At 46.3% G+C, this 13322-nt stretch overlaps 1 protein-coding gene across 1 annotated transcript in view; it reads left to right on the forward strand.

The window, feature by feature from the left end:
• Positions 1-13322, forward strand: part of INSR (insulin receptor) — a 136876-nt gene that overhangs the window by 79411 nt on the left and 44143 nt on the right. The window contains 5 exon segments of the mRNA XM_057540888.1: positions 2552-2873; positions 9560-9708; positions 10383-10527; positions 11682-11896; positions 12858-12984. Of these exon segments, the coding sequence (XP_057396871.1) occupies positions 2552-2873; positions 9560-9708; positions 10383-10527; positions 11682-11896; positions 12858-12984 (958 nt within the window).

Genomic DNA, 13322 nt, shown 5'->3' on the forward strand with positions numbered 1-13322 from the left:
ATTAATCATGATTTGCACATTCCACATCTCTTATTCAATGACTATTTTTTCCCCGGCACCTTTGGATCATGACAAGCTTGGAGACAATTAAAATTCCAGAAAATTTTGCCTAGGAACCTATGCAAAGCTTGGATTCTCCCTTTTTTGACGTATATGATCGATTTTCCTTGTATAAATGTAAGCAGCTACAGTTATTCAAGCTAGCTCATCTTACTGTGTATAGACGTTTTCCTCCTTATCAAGATATGGTCAAGCACCCACTGGTGATGTTGTCAACAAGAATTCTGCCTTTGTTAAAAAGGAAGGAACTTCTGACACCTGCTGCAACACGGATGAACCTTGAGGACATGATGCTCAGTGAAATAAGCCAGACACAAAAGGACAAACACGATCTGATTCCACTCATAGCAGGTCCCTAGAAGAGTCAAATCCATAGAGACAGGAAGTAGATGGTGGGGGGCCAGGGGCTGGGGAAGAGGGTGGGGAGTCAGTGTTTCATGGGGACAGAGTTCCAGTTTGGGGAGATGAATAAGTTCTGGAGATGATGGTAGGGATGGTTGCAGGACAATGTGAATGTACTTAATGCCACTGAGCTGTGCACTTAAAAATGGTTAAGATGGTCAGTTTTATGCATATTTTGCTGCAATTAAAAAAAAATTGGTTCCTTGTTGCACTAACCACACTCCACAGCCACGGGGAAGTGGCTACCGTGTTGGACGGTGACGATGGAGACCATTTCCATCATCACAGAAAGTTCCATCCAACAGCGATACGCATGTGGGAGTGTGGCTTCAGAAGCCTCTTCAGTTCCCTGGGTCTGGTTGGTGGGGTCCACGGGGGCCGGAATGTTCACTGCAGCGATCAAAGAGCCTGAGGATTTGGAGTGAAGAACACTCCCCAGCTTCCAAACCACGTTTCAAGGTGTGCACGCAGTGAGCAGAGAAGGCACCCAGGGAACAGGCTCTGCTGTGGCCGAGGTCTTTCCAGCCTCAGGGAAGCCATCGGTCCAGGGACAAATTTGCTGGCAGCCTGGAAAGGGAGGGCTGGTCAATGGAAGCCCAGGTCAGATGCTGAGGGACCAAAATTAAGGGGAATCAGGAAGTCATGAGTAGTGAGACATCGGGAGAAAGGGGATGTGTTCCAAGCTGCTGCAGGAAGCTAGGGCAGAGTCCAGCCTTCAGTGGACAAGTTCGGTTGCATCAAACAAGAAACTCCAGCCACAAAATCCGTGCACAGCCTCTGCCCGCCATCCGCAGAGCCCTCTCCTTTCCCATTCATCATCTCCTGCAGGTCACAGCAGAAATGCCACCTCCGCTTACTTCCAGCACGGTGCTTGCTGTGTATGCAGTTATACGTTTAAATAATGAACATGTCTCCTCCATTGGACCATGTGGTCCCAAAGGCAGGGTCTGTGGCCACCATGTTCCTGCCGCAGCTGTAATATCTAGATCAGTGCAAGCAAATGTGTGTTGAAGCAATGAATGGCCTTTGGGCCATTTGCTTAACCTCCTTGCGCCTCAGTTTCCCCATTTGTAAAATGGAGAAAATGGAGATCAGGGTCTATTTATCTATTTATTTATTTTAAAGAGTTCTTTAAAAAATTTTTTTTAAATTAATTAATTTAATTTATTTATTTTTGGCTGCGTTGGGTCTTCGTTGCTGTGCGTGGGGTTTCTCTAGTTGCGGCGAGCCAGGGCTACTCTTCATTGCGGTGCGCAGGCTTCTCATTGTCACAGCTTCTCTTATTGCGGAGCACAGGTTCTAGGCACGCGGGCTCAGTACTTGTGGCTCGCGGGCTCTAGAGCGCAGGCTCAGTACTTGTGGCGCACAGGCTTAGTTGTTCCGCAGCATGTGGGATCTTCCCGGACCAGGGCTCGAACCCGTGTCCCCTGCATTGGCAGGTGGATTCTTAACCACTGCACCACCAGGGAAGCCCCAGATATATCTATTTACACCAGTACTGCAGCTGTGTGCTGGAGCTGGCTTGCTAAAGCCAATTGTGTAATTTTCAGGAAATTTGGTTCTTAAACAAGCTGTTATAAAAATTTAAATGACATCAACTTACAATTAAACAAATTATGTTTAGAACAAAGGTAATAAATACTCCAAACTCACCACTTCCTAATCATCTCACTACGTTTTTCTATGATTTATGCTTTTGAGGTTATTTGCTACTATTGTATCTATGCAATGGATGTACTATTTAATGCTGTGATACTATGTATCTCTTACTGGCTCCACATTCAGTAACTATAGGTGGGTAGCTTGAAAGGAACCGTGGTGGGAGTATTTACACCATGGAGATTGGCAAATGCTATAAAGCAGAGCATCTCTGCCGCGCTCCCTGAAGAAGCTGTTAAACATCTACAAGCATATCACTGGCTTGGGGCTGAAATGAGTTAATAGTTGTGCCTGGCACGTAGCAAGTGCTGTAGAAGTGAACTGTTACCATTATTATTTTGTTTGGCTTGCACTTCCTCATCCAGATTTGCTATCGTGCAGACAGGAATTGGGCAAAGCCACTGACCAGCTGTTTTCTTTCTCTCTCCAGTGTGTCCGACCATCTGTAAGTCTCACGGCTGCACCGCTGAGGGTCTCTGTTGCCACAGTGAGTGCTTGGGCAACTGCTCTGAGCCTGACGACCCCACCAAGTGTGTGGCCTGTCGCAACTTCTACCTGGATGGCAGGTGCGTGGAGACCTGCCCGCCCCCCTACTACCACTTCCAAGACTGGCGCTGTGTGAACTTCAGCTTCTGCCAGGACCTGCACAACAAATGCAAGAACTCTCGGAGGCAGGGCTGCCACCAGTATGTCATTCACAATAACAAGTGCATCCCTGAGTGCCCCTCTGGGTACACGATGAATTCCAGCAAGTGAGTCCTGGGTATGGGTTCCGGGGTTGGGGGCAGGTGGTAAAGAGGGGAAGGGGCATGGGGTTGGTGTTGGTGATGCCGCCTATTAAAACTGTGTGGAAAACTAGAGTTAATTGACTGTGAGTGAGGAAGCTGCTGGTGATTAGTGACATGCGTGGGTCTCTCGGATGCCATCCCTGCTTCCTGGTTTTGGTGCTGGCCTTTGGAGCAGGAGTCAACAAACTTTCTCTTGCAAAGGGCCAGAGGGTAAATATTTTCTGCATCTTGCATATGGAAAATTTAAAGCTTTCTATGCTTAGCATTGAAAATAGAAGTCTTGGGCTTCCCTGGTGGCGCAGTGGTTGAGAATCCGCCTGCCACTGCAGGGGACACGGGTTTGAGCCCTGGTCCGGGAAGATCCCACATGCCGTGGAGCAGCTAAGCCCGTGCGCCACAACTACTGAGCCTGCGCTCTAGAGCCCGCGAGCCACAACTACTGAGCCCGTGTGCCACAACTACTGAAGCCCGTGAGCCTAGAGCCCCTGCTCCGCAACAAGAGAAGCCACCGCAATGAGAAGCCCGCGCACCACAACGAAGAGTAGCTCCCGCTCACCGCAACCAGAGGAAAGCCCGCGTGCAGCAACGAAGACCCAACGCAGCCAGAAACAATAAATAAATACAATAAAAAAAAGAAAATAGAAGTCTTTGGTTTTGTATACAGCCCTTTAGATGGTCTGATTGTTCCCACTGATGTAGCTGCCTGAATCTCACAACCAAGATTAGAGCTCAGATGTTTTAAATGTTTTCTCCAAGCTGGATCTGGGTGGTGTCCTGAGATTAACCTGGAGTGCCAGGAAGAAGGACTCAATTCTAGATTGTTCTCAAGGCTTTGTTGTCTTTTGAAGGACAATGCCATCAAACCACTTCCTACTATTTAGGTGAGAAAAAGCAAGGTTTTCTCTCCCCGGCGGTGAGTCAGATTTCCTACCCACATCTCAGACTTTTTGTTCATGCTGTTCGCTTCTCAGATGAGCTATTTTGGTGTCTAAGGGCTGTAACTGAGTTTAAAAAATCTGTTTCCTGATTTTTGTGTTGAGGGTCTGAAAAAAACAAACCAACCCACAAAACAACACAAAAACAAATCAGAAACAGACGTACGTCGAGGGGCCTTGAGCTGACCTGCTTACGTAAAAAATCTTCCTCTTCAGACTTGAAAATTAGCCAAGTGAGTGGGTCCTGGTGGGAAATTTTATTTCCCTGAGTGGGGAGGGTGGGAAGGAAAACAATCTTTTTTCCGGTTCCTAGGAGCCTGTCTTTGAGTGTTTGTGAAACCTGCAAGTACAGTATGTTTTGTTTTACTCATTTTTGATAAAACCTATCAAGTGGTTTTGTTGACCAAAAATAGGCTTCTATAAATCACCTTTGCATGCCAGACAGAGCTATTTTTTCTTCTTTGGGGCCAGTTTATCAGTGAGATTGGGAAAATTATCATATTCCTCTTGATTTATTTGTTTTTTTTTTCACGTTTGAGATAAAACATGGATATTAACATCTTCCACTAAAAGACGTTGGCTTTAAAGTTTTTTTTTTTTATCATAACAAAGATCTGAAAAATAGAACAACTTCCTTTGATGTTTTGCTGATGCCAGTGACCCCAGGATTGAAGCCCCAGGAAATTGACAGCTTGTTCTGTGATGCTTGGGACCTTTACTGAGTGAAAGAGGGGAAAGTGAGGGATGTTAATTATGACCCATCATGGCAGTATTTTACTTTGTAGGTTAAAAAAAAATTTTGTTTTCCTTCTGAAGCTTTTATTTTATTTTGTGAAAGACTTCAGTGCTGTCGTGTTTTCTAATGTGGTTCGATATTAAAAAGGGCCAGATATGTTTTCTTCCATTCTTGTGGCTTATCTGGCAACTAGTTCTTTTTTTTTTCTTTTAATATGTATTTATTTATTTACTTATTTGGCTGCACTGGGTCTTAGTTGCGGCATGCAGGATCCTTCAGTTGCGGCACACGGGATCTTCACTGTGGCATGCGGCTCTTTTAGTTGCATCATGCGGGATCTAGTTCCTTGACCAGGGATCAAACCCAGACCCCCTGCACTGGGAGCGTGGAGTCCCAACCACTGGACTGCCAGGGAAGTCCCTGGGAAGTAGTTCTTGATGTTATTAGAGCAGAGGTCTGGGAACCCATGTGGGTTCATTAAGAGGCCTCGCCTTCTGTGGGCATTCCCAGATACCTGGTGGGGTGCTCTTTAGTGAGATGAGGAGGATTAGATATTTGGGGTGCATGTTAAGGGTGTGGAGAATTCTCTGCCTCTTGATCTTTGCATGGCTGGTTTCTCCTTGTCATCCAGGTCACAGGCTTAAAAGTCACTTCTTTTGCTCCTTCCCTGTATGACGATCCTGTCTGAACTAGCCATCTGGCTACTCTTGGGCACAACACTCCATTTTAACTCTTTACATGCTATTTACCACTAGCTGATATTTTAATTGTCAATTTATTAACTTCCCCCAATGAGACCATACGCTTCACAAGTGTATCAGTTAGCTTGTGCTGTGTAACAAACCACCCCAGCACTTAGTGACTTAAAACAACACTCATTTATGATTTCTAATGAGTCTGTGCATTGACTGGAGGTTTGTCTGGCTTGGGCTGGGTCAGCTCTGATGAGATGGTACAAGCTAACCTCTCATATCCTGCATGAGCAGTTGGGACCTCTCTCCATGTGTAGCCAGGAAGGGCACTCTTTACTGGGTAAGGACTTCTTAAGCCACTGCTGTATCACATTTGCTAATGTCCCATTGGCCAAAGCAATTCATATGGCCAAGCCCAGATTCCATGGATGAGAAGGCAGACTCCACTTCTTGGTGGGAAGGGCTGGGAAGAACGTGTGGATTTCCCACAGGGAAAGTAGGTTGTTTGTTCACTCATGTGTGCCTGTGGTTTATAACTGCCATTGGCAAAGGGCCAGATAGTAAATATTTTCAGCTCTGAGGTCTCTCTGGTTGCAGCTACTCTACTCTGGCCTTATAGAGTGATAGCAGCCATTGATGATACTCAAACCAGTGGGTGTGGGTGTGTTCCAATATAGCTCTATTTACAACCAGTGGCCAGCTGGAGTTGGCCTGTGGGCTGTAGTTTCCTTACCTTTGGCTTAGAGCATCATCTATCACATGATAAGTGCTCAGTGAATATTTGTAGAACCAACAAAAGAACCCAAACATTTGGTCATTATTCTGTTCCCACCCCAGCTGCTCTGACACCAACTGGGTGTACTGCAATAGAACTCAACCTCAACCACCTGGCTTAGCATCAGACCCACAGGTTAAAGCCTTGGTTCTCCATCAGACCAGCTTTACTTCACATGCCAGCCACAGTTGGGGGGGTCCCCAGGTCACCCACACTTCTGATTGGCTGGCTATAAATTTTGAGGCTCCCACAAACCCTCTGGGTTCAATAATTTGCTAGGACAACTCACAGAGCTGGAAAAAAAAAAGTCTATACTATTCTGTTGGTCCAAGCCTATTGATGGTAGCACCTTGGGTTAGGGATGCTTGCAGTGCTTACCTAGGCACGCATCACTTGTAGCGAGCTCCACAGACACTCCCCCATGGGGGCCCCTACTTATGGCTGGGCCAGCTCTGTGGTTCCTATTATGATCCCAGGATGCACTTCAGTGAGAAACCATCAGGGAACCTCGAAGAACAAGATTTGTTACTCACAGGTCCCGGAGGGCCACACAGTGAAGTCGTGGGGAGCAGGGGTGGGGAGAGGGAGAGAGGGGAGAAAAAGAGTGTGAGGGAGGAAGGGAGAGAGAGAGAGGAATACTTGGGGGGGGGTCTGCTTTTATTAGGGTATGAGGGTGGGGTGTCTAGGGTTTTATGGGTTCACTCTATGGTGAATTTAAAGCTTAAGAGCAGGTATTAGGGCTTCCCCAGTGGCGCAGTGGTTAAGAGTCCGCCTGCCAATGCAGGGGACACGGGTTCGAGCCCCGGTCCGGGAAGATCCCACATGCCGCGGAGCAGCTAAGCCCGTGAGCCACAACTACTGAGCCTGCGCTCTAGAGCCCATGAGCCACAACTACTGAGCCCGTGTGCCACAACTACTTAAGCCCGTGCGCCTAGAGCCTGTGCTCTGCAACAAGAGAAGCCACCGCAGTGAGAGGCCCGTGCACCGCAGCGAGGGGTGGCCCCCGCTTGCCGCAACTAGAGAAATCCCGCACGCAGCAACGAAGACCCAACGCAGCCAAAAATTAATAAATAAATAAAATTAATTTATTAAAAAAAAAAAGCAGGAATTAGGGCACAGGAAGGGGGAAGCAGGGTCAGTCAAGTGGTCAGTTATCTAGGTTCCCCAGGGCTTTCTGAAAGAGCCCCCTTCACGGGTGGGGGCAGCCTAATTCCTTATCTGGCTGTTTTGCTAGTGGCTGGGTCATAGACCTGGTGTTACATTTACTCAAGACAGATGTCTTTTGAAATAGATGCCTCAGCAGTCAAAAAGCTTCATGCCAGGCTTACAGTTGCAATTACAATTACAATTACTTACAATTACAGCTTTATTATTAAGGGTGCACAGAGGCTGGGAGAGTTCCAGACGCAGGGTTCCTATCCCCTCATGGAACCAGAGATATCACCCTTCTAGCATAGCTGTGTGTTCACCAGCCAGAAAAATGGACTGAGTTGGTGTCCAGAGTTTTCCTTTGGTTTTTACTACATAGGTGTGATTGGTTGAATCATTGGCCATAGGTTTGAACTCCATCTCCAGCCCCGCTTCTCTCTCTGGAGGTCAAATGGTTGATGCAACCCTCCAAATCATATATTTGGTCTTTCTGGTGACCAGCCCCTACAAGTCACCTCATTAGCACAACAAAGATGCTCCTATAAGTCAGGAAATTCCAAGGGCTTTTGAAGCTCTGCACCAGGACCTGGGACAAAGACCAGATGTGCTTTTTTTTTTTTTTTTTTTTCTGTTCTTTCAATTTTCTTTTTTTTTTTTTAACATCTTTATTGGAGTATAATTGCTTTAACAATGGTGTGTTAATTTCTGCTGTATAACAAAGTGAATCAGCTCTACATATACATATATCCCCATATGTCCTCCCTCTTGTGTCTCCCTCCCACCCTCCGTATCCCACCTCTCTAGGTGGTCACCCGTGACCAAGATCTTTCTGAAGAATCGAATATGCAGGGGTGTGGTAACAACAATTACTGTTGTTCTTTACGACAGTAGCAACAATGATACCACTAATAAAAAGTGATCATCATAGCAACGGACCAACGATTTTTATTTTCTATGTGCCGAGTGCTTTAGGTGGTATATATCATTCAGTTCTCATCACTACCTGCCCCGTGAAGATTGCCTCCGTTTCACAGATGAGGACACAGACCTTGAGAACGTAACAGTTGGGAATCTTGAGGTTTCATACGACAGAACCCCAATTCAAACTGGCTCAAGCAAGATTAAAGGAGTTCACTGATGACTGTAACCAAAAAGCTTAGGGAATCGCTTTAGGTACAGCTGTATCCAGGAGCTCAAGGGGTGTATATGATCAGTTTCTTTCCATCCTCGGCTTTATTTCTGTCTCTGTTAGTTTTGGTCTCAGGCAGCCTCTCCCTGCCGCTTGCTCCATGCTAGCAATATAGCCATACCCTCTTAGATACTGCAGAAGGAAGACAATTTTTCCTTCCAGGAAGTTCTAGCAAAACCCTCGGTGGGTTGGCTTGGGGTTGTGCCCACCTCTGAATTCCCAGCGGGATGGAAGATTGTGCTCAGCCTACCCTGGATCCTGTGTCCTGCTTGGACCTAGGAGGGCTGTGCCAGCCAAGAACTGACCTCAGGGACCCTGTGTAAGGGAGGGCTGATTCCCAAAGGACTCCTGGGGGCTATAAATTTGAGGACATCAGGCTGCAGGAAGGCAAAGCCAAAGTCTGCCTCCAGTCACCCACTATCAAATGTGAGGTTGTGTTGTAGCTCCTAGGTTGTGTCGTCACGTCCTATATCGTTGTTTGGTCACGTCAGACCCCACACAGAGCAGCAAACATCCCATCACCTTGCAGTAGCAGCCTAAGTTCCACCAGTTGGGGTAGAAGCATCAGCTCAACCACTTTCGAATAGCGGCAAAATGAGTCCTACGTAAGGCCCATCAGCTCTGCATCATTCCCGTCACCATGGTAATGCCAGGAGTCCCATCAGTTCCGTGGAATGGCATGAGTCCTGTCTCCACAGGGTAGAAGGTGATTCTCCATGGGGTACAGTGTGAATCCTGTCGCTTTGGGGCAAGGCAGGAGTCCCATCATTTTGGAGTAAAAGCATGAGTCTCCTGGGGTAATGCTGTAGGACCTGCCTCCCTGGAGAAACACCCTAAGCCTATCACTTTAGGCAGTTGTTCTTACCTGGGGGTGATTTGCCCTTCCATCCCCCAGGGGACAATGTTTGGAGACATTTTTGGCTGTCATGTCTTGGGTGGAGGGGTGCTGCTGGTGTGGAACAGGTGGAACCCAGGCAGGCTGCTTGATCCCCTTAATACACAGGACAGCCTCCCACAACAGAGAATTCTCCGGCCCCAGATGTCACCAGTTCTGTGGATAAAGCATCCTGCCTTATGGTCACTTGGGACCCTGTGCAACACACTGTCTGCTGTGTGTGTGTGTGTGTGTGTGGTCCTGTGTGCCCTGACCTCTCTCTCTCCACTCTTTCTGCAGCTTGATGTGCACTCCATGCCTGGGCCCCTGTCCCAAGGTGTGCCACCTCCTGGAAGGCGAGAAGACCATTGACTCAGTGACATCTGCCCAGGAGCTCCGAGGCTGCACCATCATCAACGGAAGCTTAATCATCAACATCCGAGGGGGCAGTGAGTGCTCTGGGGGGAGGGGTTGCTGTCTGCTGGAATCCACTCTCCCTGTGAGCACAGAAGGAAAACAGTCCAGAGACTCATGCAAGGAATCTGTTTCCAAACCTGGTGTCATGCAACGAATCTGTTTCCAAACCTGGAGTTCACAGCTCAGTCCTGGCCCCACTCCCCGCGAGATTCTGATTTTCAAAGCTAGGAGTTGGGACATCAGGAATTTGCATTTTTAACAAGCAGGCAACATGCCCTCTTTTGCAGGTCTGGGGACCATGTTTCCAGAAATTCTGTCACAGGCAAAAAGGCATTTCCCTGTTTATTTATTCAGAGAACATTTATTGAATACTCACAGTGAACAAGGCAAAGTCCGTGCATGGTGGATATTGCAAATAAACAAATTAACGTATAATGTAAACCCAGGGGCAGTGGTTCATGCTATGAAGGCAAGCAAAGCAGGGTGATGGAGGGAGCAAGGGTTGGCATCTTAATATAATAAATATATTCAGCTTTGCAGGCAGGACAATCTCTGTCATAACTACTCTGCCTTGTAGATGTATTTTGAGCAGGGCTCGTGAAAATCATTTTCAGCCGGTAGGTTAACTCTTCAGCTTGGGGAATTCTGGAAAGGTTAAAATATTTTGGTAGAAACCCACTGGATATTCATTCTCTGCTTTCCTTAGACAACCTGGCAGCTGAGCTAGAGGCCAACCTTGGACTCATTGAAGAAATTTCAGGGTATCTGAAAATCCGCCGATCATATGCCCTCGTGTCACTTTCCTTCTTCCGGAAGTTACATCTGATTCGAGGGGAGACCTTGGAAATCGGGTATGTGGGCCTGCTGCTGTATCTGTGGCCTCATTAGGAAGTTTGTGAGTTACTGTAGAGAAACTTAGGGTTTTTTGCCAAGACATGGAAACAACCTAAGTGTCCACTGATGGATGCATGGATAAAGGAAATGTGGTGTATATATGTATGTGTGTGTGTGTATATATATACGTATATATATATATATATACACACACACATATATATATACACACACATATATATATATATATATATATATATATATATATATATATATATACAGTGGAATATTATTTCACCATAAAACTATCTTTTTGCCGAAGCTCACACCTTTCATTTGGATTGTTCCAATGACTTTCTTGCTGGTTCTAGAACTACCAGGGCCATCCAACAGAAATATAATACAAGTCACATATGAGACTTGAAATGTTCTAGTAGCCACATTTAAAACACTTTAAAAGACATAGGTGAAATGAATTTTAATAATGCATTTTACTGAACCCATTACATTGAAGCTGTTATTTTGACATGGACTCAATACAAAAAATTATAAAGAAGATCTTTTACATCTTTTTTTTTTTTTATGCAAAGTCATTGATATCTGTGTTTTTTACTTCTGGTAAAAAACTAGATGCTGCCCTTTTCCCATTCATCATGTGCTGGTGGCCCACTCATAGTTCTAAGGCACAGGTCTAATTGAGTTACTGAGTTGTTATAAAACCTTCAGTGGTCCCCCTCTGCCTACCAAGGAAGGTCACATGTTCTTGGTCTTGGTCTGGCATGCAGTATACTAGAGGGTTTGGCCCATGGCATCTCTTTGGTCTTGCCTGTCACCTGTTGGCCAAAACAGGCTACTTTGCTCTTCCCTGGGCCTAGTTCACGTGCCTCTGTGTCTTCAGTCTTTCCCCTTTTCAAAACCCGTATCTCAATCCATCACAGTCTTACCCTCCTCCCCCACAAGACTGATCTCACATACCTTCCTGGCCCTGAAGACTTCCTCAACTTCCCCTGTCCCTCTAACCCTCATTTCAACATGTCATGAGTATGTGTCAAGCAAGTGGTTAGGACTGGGGATGGAGCACTGAACAAGATCAACTCCAGCCATGACCCTGCCATCTTGGAGTCAGAGATGACAAGCTGATGAATGATTAGGCATGTGTGTGTTTCCATAGGAACTACTCTTTCTATGCCTTGGACAACCAGAACCTAAGGCAGCTGTGGGACTGGAGCAAACACAACCTCACCATCACTCAGGGGAAACTCTTCTTCCACTATAATCCCAAACTCTGCTTGTCAGAAATTCACAAGATGGAGGAAGTTTCCGGAACCAAGGGGCGCCAGGAGAGAAACGACATTGCCCTGAAGACCAATGGGGACCAGGCGTCCTGTAAGTGGTGATGCCCTTGTCCTTCCATGGACCAGATAACGTGGCTGCTGTCCCCCACCCCCACCACACTGGCCCCCCCAGGGGGAGTGTCACTTCCCCCCAACGAGCGAAAACAACTATGTGTGATAGGCTCTCTGAAATACTGAGGAAAAATGTTGTACATGTTATCTCTTTGCCAAATATTAAACACAGTGCCTGATACTGGAAGATGCCACATAAACATTGAATGAATGAATGAATGTCACCTCTCTTACATATGGCCTTGGCTCAAATGCTACAGCAGGGTCTACAGTTGCTACAGCTGGAGACTGTCAGCTGACTGCCCTCCTCTGACAGGTTTTCTCTTGAAGCATTGAGGTGCCAAGCCTTCCATAATGCCCTCATGCGAAGTTGGTTCCTTATGGCAGAAGCTGTGAGAATTTAGGGGAGGGAGAGAGCAAGGTTGGAACTTAAGGGGTGGAGCTTAAGGGAGGGCTTGCAATCCAGGCAGAGGGAATTACTCTCTCCAGGGCATTGTCCTTCCAAGGAATTGTCACTCCAAGGTATAATGATCTGCACGCTCCCTAAACCCACTTGGCATGTGTCCATTTGCACTGGAGTTATGTGTTCTGACATGTCGGGCATGAAAATCCACATGCAAGACAGAATTGTGTCAGGACAAATGCTATTCTTGAAAGTCCCTTTTTCCAGTAGCGATTAGCCACTTGTCCTTCTGTTGGTGCCGACCGCGGTTCTTTGGTTGAGCACATCTGGCCAAGTAACTGACTTGCGGTCAGGGCCAACTTGCGTGACCTGTTCTTGACTCTGAACACAGGAGAGGCATGTGGAAATAAGACCTCTCAGAGGAATAGCAGGTTGCCATCTTCCTTCTCGTGGATACTCTAGGAAATATGGGATCATCTGCTTTGGGTTGAAATAAATTATTTAATTCTGATACTGGTTTTTTTTTTAACCATTCTAGGCGAAAATGAATTACTTAAATTTTCTTACATTCGGACATCTTATGACAAGATCTTGCTGAAATGGGAGCCGTATTGGCCCCCCGACTTCCGAGACCTCCTGGGATTCATGCTCTTCTACAAAGAGGCGTAAGTAGAAGGATAAAGAGGTGTGTTTGTTGCATACGTGCTCAGAGGCTCCCCTCTGAGGTTCCTTTCTATCTCCTTACTTGTGGAATAAATATCATAGGTTCCTTGGTGAGATCTCACCAGTTGATGGTGTATGACGTCAGTAACATTCCCTATTGTCAAAAGCCAGAAATTGAAGCAGGGAGGTTTCTTTTGGAGGTCCAGATTGCGCAATCTCCTATAGCAATATTCCATTTTGCTTCTTATATGTACATCTCACCAGACATCCTCAACAAAAAGTCACTTAGTCTACTTAGTAGGTGTCTTAAAGTTTATTTTTTGTCTATTTTGTATTTTTT

Source organism: Balaenoptera acutorostrata, chromosome 2, assembly GCF_949987535.1.
Source record: "Balaenoptera acutorostrata chromosome 2, mBalAcu1.1, whole genome shotgun sequence".
NCBI classification, from domain to species: Eukaryota; Metazoa; Chordata; class Mammalia; order Artiodactyla; family Balaenopteridae; genus Balaenoptera; species Balaenoptera acutorostrata.